The sequence below is a fragment of the Macaca fascicularis genome, chromosome 2, assembly GCF_037993035.2.
Source record: "Macaca fascicularis isolate 582-1 chromosome 2, T2T-MFA8v1.1".
NCBI lineage: Eukaryota > Metazoa > Chordata > Mammalia > Primates > Cercopithecidae > Macaca > Macaca fascicularis.
The window spans coordinates 127510581-127529642 of record NC_088376.1 but is presented as its reverse complement, the minus strand read 5'-3'; the positions used below and the strand labels follow the sequence as shown (position 1 = coordinate 127529642).

Here is a 19062-nt window from a genome sequence, read left to right as displayed (position 1 = left end):
ACAAGGGTGAGGGACGAGCCTTCGGGGGCGGGACCAGGTGAGCGCCGGGAGTTGTGCCCAGTGGGCCTGGAAGCCAGGAAAAGGGAGAAAGTGGCCCCAGCTGGGTGCGGGGGAGGGATGGGAAGAGCCGGTGGACCGCGGGGCGAACCCGGGAGGGCGGGGGTATGCCGGGAGAGAGGGAGGGACCTGCGGGCGGGGAGGGAGAGGCAAAGGAAAGGGAGGAGGGGTAGGCGTGAGCTCCGGAGAGAGCCGGGGGCTGCAAGGCGGAGACAGCCAGGCCAGCGGCCGCCGAGGGTGCCCGCCCAGGCGACCCGCCCTCCCGGCCGCGGTGCGGACGGACCGACGGACGGCGCTGCGAGCAGGAGGCGTCCGGCCATGTTCAGCCGGAGCTCCCGGAAAAGACTCTCCAGCCGCTCGGTGAGTGTCCCCCGCTCGAGCGGGGCCGATCGCCGGGCACCTCCAGCCGGCCGCGAGCGCCCGCGCGCAGCCCCACTGCGCCCCGCGGCTGCGCACCTGTGGCCCCAGGTAAGCCAGCCCCGCGGGCGGGGCGCGTCCAGGGCGCGAGAGAGCGCTCGAAGGCGCGGGAGGGGTTAGGTTCCGACCCCCGGCTGGGCGACAGTGAGACCCGAACCGTGGCCCTCAGGGTCACAGTCTGGGGGATCCCTGGAAAGCCCCCTCCCTCCAGGCAAATCGGAATCCCAGCACTAAAGCTCCAGCGTCCAGCCACTTGGAGCTCTAGCGGGGACTTGGACTTTGAGGCTGTCTTTTGGGGTGTCCTCTGCTGCCCCCTTTCCGGGAGCACCAGCCCAGTCCAGCGATGCTCGCTTCTTGCGGACTCCAGGGAACTGAAGGGTCTTGCTTTTGTTTCTTAGAAACCCGTGACCAAGGTGTCTGGGGGAGACAAAGCCCCAGCCGTGGCCATTTCTAGGTGGTGTGGTGCCCACGCCGGAGGCAGCCTGCCTGGGTCCGCGCACCCTTCCCCAGGCAGACGGGAGACCACCCCTGGGGCACTGGCAGCGCCCCGCCCCGTGCCCCCATACAGAAGAGGAACAGTTGACTCAAATCACAGGAGGTGGGGTGGGAGGGGCAGGCCATCCTGCCTGGGACACGAGTGGGGCTGTGGAGGGAGCCCCCGTGGTGGAGACATGCGTGTGTTTTCTTTTTGTTTTGAAGTTGACCGGACTGGGGCGGATAGAGCGAGGCCAGCCATGTAACGCCTGTGGTGACCAGTGCCCTGGGTTCGCCTTGCATAAATGGAGGTAGGAAGCCTTAAATGCACAACACTACAGCAAGAAAAAATATGCAATATGTAATATATATATATATATATATTCCCCCCGCGCCTTAAATCTCACTTGTAAGTCACATGGAAAGAATGCAAAGGCTGTTTCTTTAAGAGCGGAGCTACATCTGCTACAAATATTGGAGGTGGAAGTGGTGGCCAGACACTGGGGGATGCAGGAGAGCCGGGCTCAGGCTGCGTTTCCCTGATGTGAAAACTGTGGATCCCTAGCACTGGCACTATGTGTCTAGGTAACTCACTCCAAAACAATTCACCCTGGGCATGACAGTGTTGCCAAGTGCCACAGTGCTGTGTGTGTAGGATTCCCTGGACTAGCTGGTGTTTTCCAATTGTGTTTTTAATTCAGCGCCTGTAACTCTGGGTCCCAACCACAGACCCATTGCTGCCCGCCTGCGCCGTGTCAACCCTCTTCGGTGGCCAGATGTTTCTTATTAAATGTGCTTTGAGTATTGACTTCCAGGCAGCCCCAGCTTGGATTGGAATGATTATGTTTGGGAGACAAGGGAGCTGGGTGCCCTCCCAATGCATCTGGCTGCTGGGGCTCTGGTTGGGAAAAGTTGGGGTGCAGGCTTACAAGCTGTCAGTTTGCTGATTTCAAGCAAGAGGTGAATCCTCCCTGGCGTCTTCATGAAAAGGAAAAACTGGTGACAGGAGAAAATTGTGCAATATCATAACACATTCTCTCTTGGATTAGTGCATCTTTCCCCCTTTCTCCACCACTCAAGCTGCTTATGAAGAGGGCTTTTTCTGGATGCTAGGCAGAAAAGCCTGCTTTGATTCCACACCCCCACCCCATTAGTGCATCTCTACTTTTCCCCATTTGTAATGTGTGCTGGGCACCCAGTTACAAGAAAACTCCCAACCAGCTCCTTCAGAAATTAAATGCTTTTGTTCCTGCTTCAGATGGGTCTGGCAGCCTCTTTGCCTTTGTTTCAGGGCACTGAGCGCAACCCTTATGGCTCCCGAGCATTTAATAACTTCTGTGTCAGAGTCAAGGCAGACGACCTTATAAATATGTAATTGGCAGACATAGACATTCATCAGTGGTACCGATGTGGTAGCCCAAATCGGTGTGCTGTAGGCCAGACCCTTGTGTGTCCCAAATATGAATATGGGTGAAAAAATGAGAATAGGTGTAGAGGTCTTATTTTGTTAAACCAAATCCAGCATAACAAAACTACTGAGTGCTTCCTTTTTGATTCGTCTTGTGCTCTAATGGGGGTGGGAGAGGCAGAGTAATGAACAGCAGAGTAAGTGATTTCCAACTTTCCTTTCCTCACCTACTCTGCAGCCCTTGGGTCAACTTCTGAACAGGGGCTTTGTGGGGCAGTGGCGCAGGGTGGGTGTGTAGCCTGACTTCTCTCCTTCACTGTGTGATCCCTGATCACCTGTCTGTCACTACTTTCCCTAGTTCCCAGTTTGCCTACTGTTAAGTGGGCATAATAATGGCATTTAATGCAGAGCGTGATTGTAGGGATTAAATAGATCTGAAAAACACAAGCTTTGTCCAGTCCCAGGCATATCATAAATACTTGCTAATTTTGTTCATGATTTTTAGCATCCCTTCAACCACTGCTCAGGAGGAGACATAACTAGTGTATCTGGGGATGCTAGGGGTCCAGGGCCACTCTAGACCTTCATGATCACAGCTTTTTGAAGAATTTTAAGCTGTTTTAATCTGGCTGATTTTGCAAAGGGAAAACAAGTGTTTTGTTTTCAGCCCAATTATGGAACTATTCTTTTGGAAAGAGACCCTTTCAACAGGCTTTGACAGATTTTCATGCTGAAGCAATTGCCCTACCCCAGCAGAAAGACCACTTCGGCTTCATGAATAGGGTTTTTATGGCACTTCCACCCATTGCTGGAAAAGAAGCGGCTCCTTGCTCTTACCCCCTCCTTTTCCTATTGGCATACTTTTGGGTGACCTTTTGGAGAAGAGAGATAACTATTTCTGGGTTACACAGCACGGTCTTTTTGGCAGTTTGAAACCCACTTTACAGCCCTCTCACTGGGGCAAGCATGAGCCCCTTGGAGAGAGAGTTGGGCCTGGGTAGGAAGAAAAGGTAGGCCTGACACAGAGGCCGAATGCTGCCTTTGATCTGACTCAGGGAGAATGGAACTGTCCTCACCCCAAATGCCAAAGAACCCTAAGATGATCACTTGTTTCCTTTGTTCACTGCATCATCCCCTTCACAGGTCTCTCTGCTTCCACCCTGGTCCCCTTCCAGTACTTTGTCCACACAGCAGGCATCTCTTAAAAACAGGATAGAATTGTGTTACTGCCTCCCGGCATGACGGCACTAAAATTCTAAGGAGGAAGGGTGTTGTAAACAAACTTTGCTTCCCTCTGATATGGTGGAGCTTTGAAGTCCAGACAGAGCAGGGCTGGCATTTGCAATGGCTTCAGCAAGCTGTGTGACCTTGGGCAAATGACTTAGGTTCCCTGAGTTCCATTTTCCTCACCTGTCAAATTGGCAGCTCTCTAAGGAACAAATATTTGAGGGCTTGCTCTGCACCTGATACTCTGGTGACACAGCAAAGAACAAAACAATATTCCTGCCCTTATTCCACTAATCACATTTTAGATAAAGTAGTGAGGAAAGGATTCTCTGAGAAGGTGACATCTGAACAGAGACCTAAATGAAGCAAGGGAAGAGGATCGTGCTCATTCGCACCTGACGCAGGTACTAACAACATCATCATCTCATGGGAGATTGTTAGAAATGCAAAGTCTCTGGCCCGCCCCAGACCTCCTCAATCCAAACCTGAGCTTGAACAAGATCCCTGGCTGCTGCTTGTATGCATTAAAGATTGAGAAGCACTGAGTTAAAACACCCAGCATTGTGTATGGCAAATTGCTTTTCCTACGTCGAGGCTTCCTCAGTGCCAGGAAAGATGCCCACGGTCCTGTTGAAGTCATGTATATTTTATGGGGATTTTCCTGAGTGATCATACACTCTTTCCATTTTTGTTGTCACCCACACCTTTAGGTAGCAAATGTGGGTTTTTGTTTTTTTGTTTTTTTTAGAATTTCTAAAAAGAATAAAACAGAAAAACAAAAACCTCCAAGACAGGTATTTATGGGTCTTAGAGTACAAAGGTCTCACAATTGTCAGCAGGACCTCTCTCCTCCACCTGATGGAAGGCAGCTGGGGAGCAAAGGTGGCTATTGCAGGGTGCTCCCCGCAGATGACCTATCCTGGAAGAAACATCACTCCGGGGTGGCCTAGGGGAGACTCTGCTGGGCTGGGCGGCTGAGGGAATTTTCATTAAGGAAGATTAGGGCATCTTCATGGACTGCAGCCAGAACAAAATCATTAATAACTAAGCACTTAGCTTACCCTGCTACAGGATAGCTTTCTGAGTGGGGGTTAATTGGCCTTGCGTGTTTGCAACCAGTTTGAACAGGGAGAGAAAAATAGCCATTTTTACAGTGAAGATTTGCTTATCTACATGCCAAGAACTGATGAATAATAATAGTAATAATTACGGTAATACCAAAACAGCATCAGCAATAAGAACGAGTGCTTGCTTTGTCCGGGATCGTGCTTCCGTGTTTTACATACATTTTAATTTCATCCTCACTAAATCCTATAAAAATAGATGTGATTATTTTCCTGGTAAGAAAACTGAGGCTGAGGGTTGTTAAGTAACTTAACCCAAGGTCACCTGGCTAGGGAGAATGCTGCTGGGATTTGGCTCCAAAACCAAATTTGGCTTATTTTCTTGTGATTCTTGTTACTTGTTCTAAAGTAGTGCTCACAAACTGAAAGCCCTTGAGTCAAATCCAGCTTGCAGATAGGTTTTGTTTGATCCATACAACATATTAAATAAGGAGGCCTTTTCTAACATAAGCCCAGGTTTCTGGCTTCTCTTGAAAAATCCAAAGATCAGGTAACATCAGGAATACTTTCCTGCATTTCTGACAGTGTCTAACAGGAGCTGAGGAGTTGCCCTTTAGATGGGCGTGACCGCAGCTCACCATACTCTCCAGCAATCTAGTTGAGTTCAGGGAACTCTTCAAATATTTAGGTTACCTGTCAGGGATTGGAAGTGATTGAAGCTTGCAAATCCTGAATGAGCAATCTCATCTCCCCCAAAGAGAAAGTAAGCTTTCTCTATCAGCTACCATTTTAAAGCTTGACAATGCCAGGAAAGTGTTTTACATCTTTTCTACCTTATCATTCATGACAGCCCTAGAAGGTAAGTGCAGTTATTTACATCCATTTTAATGGGTAAGGAAACTGAGTCTCAGAGGAGTTAAGTAATTTGCCTATGGTTACACAGCCAACTGCTTAATGGGATTGTGTCCCCATCTGACTTCAAAAGTCTGTGTTCTGGGCCAGGACTTCTCAAACTTGCATACAAATTACTGGGGGCTCTTGTTCGAAATTCAGATTCTGATTCTATAGATTTGAGGTGGGGCCTGAGATTTTCCATTTCTACCAAGCTTTAAGATGATGCCGTGAAGCTGGTTGGGGGACCAACACTTCGAATAGCAAAGGTTTAGTTTAGATTGGCATCAGTAAAATACAGCCTGCTGGCCAAGTGTGACCCTTTTCCTGTTTTGTATGGCTCATGAGTTACATTTTTAGATGGTTGGGGAAAAAAATCAAAAGAATATTTCACAACATATGAAAATTACATGAAATTCAGATTTTGGCACCCAGAAAAAAGTGTTATCTGAATAAAGTCATACTCATTTACTTACATCTTATCTATGGCTCAAATATGTAGGTTACCTGTCAGGGACTGGAAGTGATTGGAGCTTGCAAATCCTGAATGAACAGGTTTTTGTGCTACAGTGGCAGACTTGAGTAGCTGCAGCTGAGATTGTATGGCCCAGAAAACCTAAAATATTTAGTATCTGGATCTTTATAGAAAATATTTGCTGACCCCTGGTCTATACCACTATCTAGGGCAACATGCAAATAGCTTATTTTAGTTTAGAATAAAGGGATCTGAGAATCTTTTGGAATCAGGGCTAGAGGAAACACCCCCTCCAACCTAGATGAGAATGGTGGTAAAATCAAAGGCAACCAAAGAGCTAGGGAACAGACCAAAGCATTTTCTAAAGGGCATGTGGAGATGAGGCTTGCAAGACAAGATCAATGAACCTCCAGTGGATTCTAAGCCCCTTGTAATCCCTTTAACGTTTCAGCTTTACTGATAAATGTAGATTCAACTTGAGCATTAAAAGACGGACTTTCCTAACAAGCCTCCTGGAGTCCCACTTTCATGGGCAACTGACACGGAATGCCCAGTGCAGGGAGAGTGTTGTGAGATCGTTATAATTATGCAGAGCTGTTTGTTTCCAGACAACGGCTGCCTTTCCAGCCGGGATGCTTTGGCCGGGATGCAGTTGCTCCAGAGGCAGCGCTTGCTGGGCTAGCCAAGACTGTGCCTTGAAAAGTCTCCCTCCTTAGTTGCCTGGGCGATTGTGTTGATTGATGACTGAGGCAGCAATTCGGGGTGATGCCGGCCTGGTTTCCTTTAATGGATTGTAATTTGGCTAAGAAATGGGTTCCCACTGATTATTTTGTTTGGAGAGGAAAAACACTCTGCCTCAGTCACTAACATGCCAAAAAATGGGAAAACAAGGAGAGGCGTTTTGGGGGGTGGGGGTGGGGGAAAGCGTAGATTGAGTTATGCCTAACACCAAGGCAGGGAAAGATACTTAGCTGATAAGAAGGTTGCAGGCTGGCTCACTTAATGTCATTGGCATTTAATAATACACCTGATAGAAGTTGAAATACCTTACAGGGTTTTTTTCTCTGCAGGAACTATATCAGTTTATGCCAGTATATCTGTATTATTACCTGTTTTTGGAAATAGACATAACTATTTTAAAGATATTAAACTATCTCACACGTTTGCACATATGAAAAATACATATCATAGAGGGGAAACCCCTTCTTTTTCATACCTTCTAGACCAGGGGTTGGCAAGCTGCAGCCTGTGGGACAAAATTAGCCTGCTACCTGTTTGGTATGGCCTACTAGCTAAGAATGGTTTTCACATTTTTAAATCGCTGAAAAAAAATCAAAAGAAGAGTAACATTTTTGTAGCATGTAAAAATGATACAAAATTTCAATTTCAGAGTCCATAAATAAACTTTCTTTGGAACACTGCCATGCCTGTTCATCTAGTAACATCTGAGGCTGCTTTTGCAGTAGCAGAGTAGTTGAGACGGCCCTTATGGCCTGCAAAACTGAAAGTATTTACTATCTGGCTCTATACAGAATCAGTTTGCTCACCCCTAAGCTACAGATATATGTTGTTTATAGTCTGGTATTTATTTCCTTAGGTTCATTCAGATTATTTATTAATATTGCTTTAACAGAAAATACACATCCTACATGTTATCTTTTATAGCTTACTTTTTTCATACTTAGAAATACTTTCTGGACATTTTTCCATGTCAGTATATAAAAGCCAAAAGCATCTAATATATTTATTAGTTTTCATAATCCATTGTATGGATTATGATTAAGTCAAAATTTCTCCCTTCATGACCACTCTGTTTTCCATTGTTCCCAATTATATATCATATAATGATAGCTTTTCTCATGCTACAGCATGCCTGTGTAGTTTTACCCAATTTTATGTTTCTGTGGTATAACTGGAATTACTAGGTGAGAGGAGGTAACATTTAAAATTTTAAGTGCTCTTGCCAAATTGTCCTCCAAAAAGATGGTGCCAATTTGCACCCCCATTCTTTTAAAAATTTGAGTACATTTATGTGCTCTTTGGGCTGAAACTTTGAAACATCTCAACTTGTATGGCAACCTGGTAATTAATCCTTGTTTAATCACCCTGAGTGACAATTTGTGCCTGATGACTACTGAGAAAATACAGAGCATTGATGTCAATTGTCTTTTGTTCAAAATAAATTTTATTTGTTTTTAACCATGAAAGCGATACCCACATTCTGTTGAAAGGTTGTCATTCCTCCTGATGCCTTTGTAGTTTAAGGTTGTTGGGATGAGGGAGAGCCTAATAAATTTGTTATTTTGTGGTCTCTTGGTTCAAAAAACTCAAAGGTCACCCTTTAACCATGTGATTAATGAGTACCCCAGAGGGATTTCCCTATGGAGAGAGGAAGCATTCCCTAATGGGAATGACTTCCAGATCTTGAGCTTTTTGAGATCAAAGGGATTGAACCTGCCTGTGTATGGGAGAGTCATAGGGGTATGATCTCTGCGGGAAATGTATATTTCTAGCCAGTGTCACAGAAACTTCTATGAAGCTTGTAAGGGTTTATATGAAAGGATTATAGCTGAGTGGTTAAAGGGACTGGCTTTGAAGACATTGTTGGAATTGTAGATTTGGCTTTGTCTCTTACTAGCTGAATAGCCTTGGGCAAGTGACTTAATATTTTTGAGCCTTGATTTTTCTCATCAGAAAAATGGGGATACTACTACTTGTCTCATGAGGTTGTGGTGGGGGAATGCATGTAATGTGCCTCCCACTTTTCATGACCTGTAACCTGGGGTTGATATATGTTTGTGGTTTCAAGAGGGTTTAATAAAGACAGGGCGCATGTGGAGGAAGAATATCTGGGTTCAAGGTCCTGGAAATTGTAGGTTATGTAATCGATAACAAGTTACTTCCCCACTGTATTAGTCCATTTTTACACTGCTAATAAAGACATACACCAGACTAGGCAATTGACAAAAGAAAGAAGTTTAATGGACTTACAGTTCTGTGTGACTGGGGAAGCCTCATAATCATGGCAGAAGGTGAAAGTCACATCTCACATGGTGGCAGACAAGAGAAGAGAGCTTGTGCAGGGAAACTTCCCTTTTTAAACCATCCAATCTTGTGAGACTTATTCACTATTATGAGAACAGAGGTGGCTTACGCCTGTAATCCCAGCACTTTGGGAGGCTGAGGCAAGTATATCACGAGGTCAGGAGTTCGAGACCAGCCTGACCAACATGGTGGAACCCCGTTTCTACTAAGAATACAAAAATGAGCCAGGCATGGTGGCCCACACCTGTAATCCCAGCTACTCAGAAGGCTGAGGCAGGAGAACAGCTTGAACCCAGGAGGTGGAGGTTGCAGTGAGCTGAGATCATGCCATTGCACTCCAGCCTGGGCAACAGAGTAAGACTCCATCTCAAAAAAATAATAATAATGATGATAATAATAAAGAGAACAGCATGGGAAAGACCTGCCACCATGATTCAATTACCTCCCGCTGAGTCCCTTCCACAATACATGGGAATTCAAGATGGGATTTGGGTGGGGACACAGCCAAACCATATCATTCCACCCCAACCCCTCCCAAATCTCATGTCCTCACGTTTCAGAACCAATCATGCCTTCCCAACAGTTCTCCAAAGTCTAAATTCATTTCAGCATTAACTAAAAAGTCCACAGTCCAAAGTCTCATCCAAGACAAGGCAAATCCCTTCCACCTATGAACCTGTAGAATCAAAAGCAGGTTAGTTACTTCCTAGATACAATGGGGGTACAGGCATTGGGTAAATACAGCCATTCCAAATGGGAGAAATTGGCCAAAAACAAAGGGGCTGTAGGCCCCATGCAAGTCCCAAATCCAGTAGGGCAGTAAAATTTTAAAGCTTCCAAATGGTCTCCTTTAACTTTATGTCCCGCATCCGGATCATGCTGATGCAAGATGTAGGCTCCCATGGCCTTGGGCAGCTCCACCCCTGTAGCTTTGCAGGGTATAGCCCTGCTCCTGGCTGCTTTCACAGACTAGTGTTCAGTGTCTACACCTTTTCCAGGTGCACAGTGCAAGCTATCAGTGGATCTACCATTCTGGGGTCTGGAGAAAGGTGGGCCTCTTCTCACAATTCCAGTAGGCAGTGCCCCAGTAGGGACTCTATGTGGGGGCTCCAACCCCACATTTTCTTTTTGCATTGCCCCAGCAGGGGTTCTCCATGACAGCCCTGTCCCTGAAGCAAACTTCTGCCCTCGCATCCAGGTATTTCCATTACATCCTCTGAAATCTAGGCGGAGGTTCCCAAACCTCAGTTCTTGACTTCTGTGCACCCTCAGGCTCAACACTACATGAAAGCTGCCAAGGCTTGGGGCTTCCACCCTTTGAAGCCACAGCCCAGGCTGTACCTTAGCCCCTTTTAGTCATGGCTGGAGCGGCTGGGACGAAGGGCACCAAGTTCCTAGACTGCACACAATATGGAAACTCTGGGCCCAGCCCGCAAACCCATTTTTTCCTCCAAAACCTCCTGACCTGTAATGGGAGGGGCTGCTGCAAAGGTCTCTGGAGACATTTTCCCCTTCGTCTTGGTGATTAACATTCAGCTCCTTCTTACTTACGCAAATTTCTGCAGCCGGCTTGAATTTCCCCTCAGAAAATGGGATTTTCTTTTTTAGTGCATTGTCAGGCTGCAAATTTTCCTTTTATGCTCCATTTCCCTTTTGAAACGGAATGCCTTTAATAGCACCCAAGTCGCCTCTTGAATGTTTTGCTACTTAGAAATTTCTTCTTCCAGATACCCTCAATCATCTCTCTCAAGTTGAAAGTTCCACAGATCTCTAGGGCAGAGGCAAAATGCCTTCAGTCTCTTTGCTAAAACATAACAAGAGTCACCTTTGCTCCAGTTCCCAACAAGTTCCTCATTTCCATCTGAGACCACCTCAGCCTGGACCTTATTGTCCATATCGCTGTCAGCATTTTAGGCAAAGTCATTCAACAAATTGCTGACTTTCCCACATTTTCCTGTCTTCCTCCTAACTGTTCCAACCTCTGCCTGTTACCAAGTTCCAAAGTTGCTTCCACATTTTCAGGTATCTTTTCAGCAGTGTCCCACTGTACTGGTACCAATTTACTGCATTAGTCTGTTTTCATACTGCTGATATAGACATACCCAAGAGTGGGCAATTTTTTGTTGTTTTTTGACTGAGTTGTGCTCTATCACCCAGGCTGGAGTGCAGTGGTGTGATCTTGGCTCACTGCAGCCTCTGCCTCCTGGGTTCAAGTGATTCTCCTGCCTCAGTCTCCCAAGTAGCTGGGATTACAGGTGTATGCCACCATGCCCAGCTAATTTTTGTATTTTTAGTAGAGATGGGGTTTCACCATGTTGGCCAGGCTGGTGTCAAACTCCTGACCTCAAGTGATCCACCTGCCTTGGCCTCCCAAAGTGCTGGGATTACAGATGTGAGCCACTGCACCAGGACCAAGACTGGGCAAGTTACAAAAGAAAGAGGTTTAATGGACTTATAGTTCCACATGACTGGGGAAGACTCACAATCATGGCAGAAGGTAAAAGTCATGTCTTACATGGCAGCAGACAAGAGAAGAGAGCTTGTGCAGGGAAACTTCCCTTTTTAAACCATCAGATCTCATGAGACTTATTCATTATCATCCGAACAGCATGGGAAGGACCTGCCCCCATGATTTAATGACCTTCCACTAGAGCCCTCCCACAACATGTGGGAATTCACGATGAGATTTGGTTGGGAACAAAGCCAAACCATATCACCCATCATGAGTAAAAGCCTTTCATTTGGTGAACGGGAGTGATGATTCTTGTCTCATGGACTAAACTTAGAAGAAATAGAATGGAGGGCTTCCTTGTATAGGACTTTAGGTTCCAAAGGAATGAGACTTCTGATGGAATAATAGATTCATATTACATGTTACACACTCACTTTGGGTGAAATGGAGTTTGATAGAATTGGACCCTACAACCTCACAATCGTTTTGCCTAAGTGAATTATGCATATGATATTTATAAAAACAGTTTGCATACTATAACAGAAAGATAACTTTCAAACTCTGCCCCTGGGGTCAGTACATAAAAACGGGCCTTTCTTAGACCCTGCAACCCACCAACTGGACAATGGAAATTCATGTCCGTGATGAAAACATGTCATCAAGGCAATACTTAATCAGTTTCCCCCAGCCTGCTTAATAAGTATGAATTGTTTTTGGCTCCTGTTGTGCCACGTTAAACATTTCCATTTACATGATCACAAGTCCCTAAGTAGAAGCTCCCTCTTCTGAAGCATGAGAAACATGGATATTTATATAAAATTTGAACCTGGGATCTCTGGAAATTCCTGAGATTAGATCTGGCCTATAGGTATATTTTGTTAGCATTGCACAGGATTTAAATTTTAAACCAGTTGCTAACATTTAAGATATTGTGTAAAAATTCAGATTTGGGCTTTCTCTGGAAAGATGACAATATCTGGCAAAACTAGTCTAATATTCTTTTCCTTTAAGATGAAACATGTTCAACTTTTTCACAGTTTCCACCATTCCCTATTGTCTTACACCTGGCCTGCCTTGCTGATTTACATTACTGGTTGGCCACTACAGACATCAGATTTTGTGACTACTGATTTGAAAGAAACCAGTGAGTGAGTGTCATGACTGGAAGGATGAAATGAATGGTGGGGTGGCATAAAGTCACTACCTGGCAGGGGCAGCTGCCCTAAGCAAGTCCTCTTAGCAGCTAAGCCCTCCCTTTCTGGGAGATGCAGTAGAGGAGGAGCAGACACTATTGAGGGCCTGCTGTGTGCTTGGTTTCTTTCAGGAATCACTTCATTTCCTACTCAAAACAGTTTCCTGAGGCATGTCTTTTATCTTCCATTTTTTAAATATGGGGCTGCAGGGAGGTTAGGTAGCATGCACTCATTCACATTGGTCAATAAGTAATGGAATCAGGATTTGAAGTCAGATCTTCGAGGCTGCAGATTACAAGCTCTTGAATGCAGAGAGTGTTTAGCTCTGGCATTTGATTCTTCTGGTCTAAATATAAACCTGTACCTTGGGGAAAACAGTTTTATATTCTCTATGGCCTGGGGATGAGATCTGACTAGTGTCTAAAATAGAACAAAATGTCTGAAGAACCCTGGACTAGTTGGTTTATTTGGGGCAAGATTCTTAAAAGGGAAACTCCTTCAAATTAGAGGTTGTGGGGTTGAGCTTACTGGGGTGTCCGAAAGGTGCCACCTTGAGAAAAATGGAATCGAGTGCAATGTGACTTCCGGTTCCTTAGGAGGCCACTTGCAGTTTTCTAATCAGATCTGACTACATTAAATTGGGCTCCATTCAGCTTGTTAAAAACTTTGGTGTAAATTGGGCTGCCTGGGAGAGCTTGTGTGGGGGGAGGGCAGCTTTAAAAATGCCATTTGCATAATGATTCCTGGAGGAAAACTCTACAAAAGGGATCAGTCAAGGGAGGGAATGTACAGTACCTCCTTTCAGCAGCCAACTATACGTCAACAAGCCTAAAAATAAACAAGATGTTTGTTATCCAGCCTTTGAACCTAGGCTTTTGAGTATATGTAGCGACCTTTGGTGTCACATTGGCAAAACAGACACAAGCACATTTGACTGGTGGAAGGCATTTAATGAGCGCATTATTTGATTTTATGTTTGGTACACTACTTGGTGATGCAGAAACTGCTTTCACAATTCTTAAAAACTGGCTCATTATATGTACCTCTAACACCCAGAGTGGGTTCTCCTACTTTGAGTGCTGAGGAATGAGGCCTCCAGGGGACTTATTAAAAGAATGCAGGTGTTTGCTTTCTTCAACAACGCTATGAAATTACCCCGATAATATAATTTCCCAAAGTCTTTTGTTCCACAATCAGGGACCCAGGGATACTCCCTGTTATTTGCATCCTTGGTGACTCGGCCTTTGAAACTCCTCCAGCAACTTACTGAGTTGTTTGGAAATCACAATGACAAGTTCCTCTCATCTTTATGAAGCCAAAAGTTTGGAGACAATAGATAACTGAGGAAAGTGTTCTTCATTTTTGGGTGCATGTTTGTCGCCACAGAGAAGGACACATTACATATGTTTTCCTGGGTTCTGGGAGGTGGAACTTTTTTTTTTCTGTTTTTGGTAAAATTTTGGTGGAAGACTTTGGTGGAAGACTTTGGTGGAAAATTTTCCTGCAAGACTTCCATGTATTTTTAAATTGTTTTTGAGCTTTGAGTTGGTAGGAGGTGCTCCTTACAACCTTTGATTTGCAAACATTTATTCCTTGGTTTAACCCATCCTTGGTTTAACCCATTATGACCGCCATCACTCAACTGACTCGCCACAAACTGGGTAAATACTTACCATACTTACCTTTCTTTAATTATCTTTTTTTAAAATCTTTTTTATTAACCTTTCTTAAATGTAGGCATAGCTTCCATTTTATTTCAATGTTTAATATTAGAAGTATTTTGGGTCTTTATTTAAAAGTTTGGGTTTTTTCCCCCCCAAAAATTCAACTTTTCTTTTAGATTCAAGGGGTATATGTGCAGATTTGTTACATGGATATATTGCATGATGCTGAAGTTTGGGGTACGCATGATCCCATCATCCCGGTAGTGGGCATGGTACCCAATAGGTAGTTTTTCAGCTCTTGCCCTCCTTTTTCTCCTCTACCCTCTAGTATTCCTCAGGGTCTCCTTGATAAAAACTTTTTTAAGGCAGGTTTGTTTCTTATTCTAAATTAATTTTGATCAAATTGTTGGATGATAAATATGCAGTTTAGACAGGAAAATGCAGCAAAGTCAAGTGATTTATGAAAAAAACAAGCACAACTTTGTAATCCAATCACCAGTACACTTAGCACTAGTCTGTGATTTCCTTCTAGTCTGTTTTTCTGGAGACTAGAAGTCCAAAATCAAGGTGTCATCAGGGTTGGTTCCCTCTGGAGGCTCTGAGGGAGACGGTTCTGTGCCTCTCTCCGAGCCTCCAGTGGCTGCTGGCAATCCTTGGTGTTCTTGGCTTGTCGATGCATCACTTCTGTGTCTGCCTCCATCATCACATGCCATTCTGCCTGTGTATTCGGTTTCCCTTCCCTTCTCTTATAAGGACCTATCATTGGATTTAGGCCTACCCTAGCCCAGGATGATCTCATCTTAAGATTCTTAATTACATCTGCAAAGATCCTTTTTCCAAATAAGGTCACATTTAGAGGTAGACATATCTTTTGAGAGGGCACCATTTAATCCACCATAATAGTTTTCATAATAAAGCATATGCAGTTTTATATTATTTTTTAAAACTTGTTATACTTTAAGTTCTGGGATACATGTATAGAATGTGCAGGTTTGTTACCTAGGTATACATGTGCTATGATGGTTTGCTGCACCCATCAACCTTTCATTTAGGTTTGAAGCCCCGCATGCATTAGGTATTTGTGTTCTAAATGTGTTATTTGTAAAACCACTGTGGCAAGAAAGGGCTGACCTTGACTTTGGGGCAACTTTATGAGAAATATGCTGTACTTGACTTTTCGAGGCACAGTTGGATGCTTGCAACAGGAAAGGTTTGTACTGGTTGGTGCAAAAGTAATTACAGCTTTTTGCCATTAAAAGTAATGGCAAAAGCCACAGTTACTTTTTTACCAACCAAATACATGCTACTAATAGTGGATGGAATTCTGTGATGGAATTTGCTGTCTGTATTGATGAGTTCAGCTCCCTGAATCAGTTGACCCTTGGGTCACCCTACAAAGTCCATCTATCTTCTTTTAGCTTTTGCTGGGCCTTGCCAGGGGAGTGTAACGGAAATGAACTAATAGTGTGTGGACAGTTATTTGTGGGAAGAGCTTTTGACCCTGGGGCCTTTTAATTATTGTCTATGTTATATAATTCATTTTCAAAGGAAAAAATAGGCATCCTTAGAAAAGGAAATTCCTAGCAATTTTAGGAATGGGTCCCAACTCCACAAAATCCTGCCAGAGATTGCTGTCTCTACCCCCTTATTCTCTGTCAACAAAACCAGAAAAAATATGTTAATTGTACTACCCTACTCTCTGATTTCTTTTAGATCCAATGTGAAAGGATCCACATTAGCAGAGTAAATTATCTGAAACAAAATAAAAATAACTTCTGAGTTTATTATCATCATATTGACTAAACATTAAACATTTACAATGTGCCAGGAATATTATATTCTAAGTAATTATTAAAACTGTTTATGAGATGGACACCAATATTCACATTGTTCTCATGAGGAAGGGGATGTTGCAAATTTAAGTGACAGGCATACCTCAGAGATGTTGAGGGTTTGGTTTCAAACCACTGCAGTAAAGGCAATGTTGCAATAAAGCGAGTCACACACATATTTTGGTTTTCCAGTATGGATAAAATTTATGTTTACACTATGCTGTAGTCTATTAAGTGTGCAATAGCATTATGTCTTAAAAAAACAATGTGCATACCTTAATTTAAAAATATGGCTCGATGCAGTGACTCATGCCTGTAATCCCAGCATTTTGGGAGGCTGAGGCAGGAGGATTACTTGAGCTCAGGAGTTTGAGACCAGCCTGGAAACATGGCAAAACCCCATCTCTACAAAAATACACACACACACACACACACGCACACACACACACACGAAATTAGCCAGGCGTGGTGGCATGCACCTGTAGTCCCAGCTAGTGGGGAGGCTGAGATGGGAAAATCACTGGAGCCTGGGCAGAGGTTGCAGTGAGCCAAGATGGCACCACCCCACTCTAGCCTGGGTAACCAAGTGAGACCCTATCTCCAACAAATAAAATAAAATAAAAATGTTATTGCTAAAAATGTTAATGATCATTTGTACCTTCAGCAGATTGTAACCTTTTTGCTGGTGGAGGGTCTTGCTTGGGTATTGGTGGCTGCTGACTGATCTGTGTGGTAGTTGCTGAAGGTTGGGGTAGCTGTGACAATTTCTAAAAATAAGACAACAATGAAGTTTGCCACATCAGTTGACTCTTCCTTTTGCAACAGTTTTCTCTGTAGCATGCAATGCTGTTTGATAGCATTTAACCTACAGAATTTTTTTCAAAACTAGAGTCAGTCATCTCTAACGGTGCTGCTGCTTTATCAACGGCATTTATGTAATATTCTAAATCCTTTGTTGTCAGTGCAACAATGTTCACAACATCTTCACAAACAGTACATTCCATCTCAAGAAACCACTTTTGTTTTTCTTATCTATAATAAGCAAATCCTCATCCATCAAGTTTGATCATGAGATTGCAGCAAATCAGTCACATCTTTAGGTTCCCCTTCTAATTCTATTTCTCGTGGTATTTCTACCACATCTGCAGTTCCTTCCTCCACTGAAGTTTTGAACCCCTCAAAGTCATCTGTGGTTTCTTCCAAATTCCTGCTGATGTTGATATTGACCTTCTCCCATGAATCACAAATGTTCTTAATGGCATCTAGAATGGTGAATCTTTTCCAGAGGATTTTTAATTCACCTTGCCCAGATCCTTCAGAAGAATCACTATAGTAGCTGTAGTCTTACGAGATATAGTTCTTAAGTAATAGACTTGAAAGTCAAAATGACTCCTTGATCCATGGGCTGCAGAATGCATGCTGTGTTAACAGGCATGGAAACACATTCATCTCCTTGTACATCTTCATCAGAGCTCTTGGGTGACCAGGTGCATTGTCAATGGGCAGTAATATTTTGAAAGGAATCTTTTTTCTGAGCAATTGTTCTCAACAGTGGGCTTAAAATACTCAGTCAACCATGCTGTAAACAGATGTGCTGTCGTTCAGGCTTTGTTGTTCTATTTATAGAGCACAGGTAGAATAGCATTCTTAAGAGCCCTAAGATTTTTGGAATGGTCAGTGAGAGTTGGACTCAAAGTCATCAGCTGCATTAGCCCCTAACAAGAGAGTCAGCTGGTCCTTTGAAGCTTTGAAGTCAGGCATTGATGTCTCCTCTCCAGTTAGGAAAGTCTTAGTTGGCATCTTCTTCCAATAGAAGGCTGTTTCATTTACATTGAAAATCTGTTGTTTTGTGTAGCCACCTTCATCAATGATCATAGCTAGACCTTCTGGATAACTCGCTGCAGCTTCTCCATCAGGATTTGCTGCTTCACCTTACACTTTTATGTTATAGAGATGGCTTCTTTCTGTAAGCCTCGTGAAGCAACCTCTGCTAGCTTCAAACTTTTCTTCTGCAGCTCTTTCACCTCTCTTAGCCTTCACAGATTTGAAGAGAGTTGGGGCCTTGCCCTGGATTAGGCTTTGGCTTAAAGGAATGTTGTGGCTGGTTTGCTCTTCTATCCAGACCACTCAACGCTTTCTCTATATCAGCCATAAAGCCGTTTGGCTTTCTCATCATTTGTGTGTTGCCTGGAGTAGCATTTTAAATTTCTTTTAAGGACTTTTCCGTTGCATTCAAAACTTAGCTCTTTGGCATAAGAGGCCTACTTTTGGTCTATCACGACTTTTGACATTCCTTCCTCACTAAGCTTAATCATTTCTAGCTTTTAATTTAAAGTAAGAGAAGTGCAATCTTCCTTTCACTTGAACACATGGAGGCCACTGGAGGGTTTTTAATTGGCTTAATTTTGATCTTGTTGTGTCTCAGGGAATAGGGAGGCCTGAGGAGATGGGAGCGAGATGGGGAATGGCTGGTCTGTGGAGCAGTCAAAACACACACATTTACTAATTATATTTGCCATCTTATATGGGCAGAGTTTGTGGCTCCCCAAAACAACTACAATAGTAACATCGAAGATTACTGGTCACAAATCACCATAACAGATATAATGTTAATGAAAAGGTCTGAAAGAGTTCAAGAATTAACAAAATGTGACACAGAGACATGAAGTGAACACATCCTGTTGGAAAAACAGCACTGATAGACTTACTTGACAAAGGGTTGCCCCATAACCTTCAATTTGTGAAAAATGCAGTATTTGCAAAGTGCATCAAGGAAAGTGTGATAAGCTGTGGCATGCCTGTACTTCCCTGTGTCATCTTGGTCACACAGCTAGTTGGTGTTGAAACTAACATTAGATCTTAG

General features: G+C 43.8%; 1 protein-coding gene across 2 annotated transcripts in view; it reads left to right on the top strand.

The window, feature by feature from the left end:
• The first annotated feature begins 241 nt into the window (after positions 1-241).
• Positions 242-19062, top strand: part of PRICKLE2 (prickle planar cell polarity protein 2) — a 353291-nt gene continuing 334470 nt past the window's right edge. Inside the window, exons 1-2 of one of the 2 annotated variants that reach the window (XM_005547533.5) lie at positions 242-417; positions 1174-1259. In XM_005547533.5, the coding sequence (XP_005547590.3) occupies positions 376-417; positions 1174-1259 (128 nt within the window). In that variant the 5' untranslated portion in view covers positions 242-375. Of the gene's footprint in view, positions 526-1173; positions 1260-19062 lie in introns of both variants that reach the window. The other variant, XM_015446153.4, reaches the window with a different exon arrangement.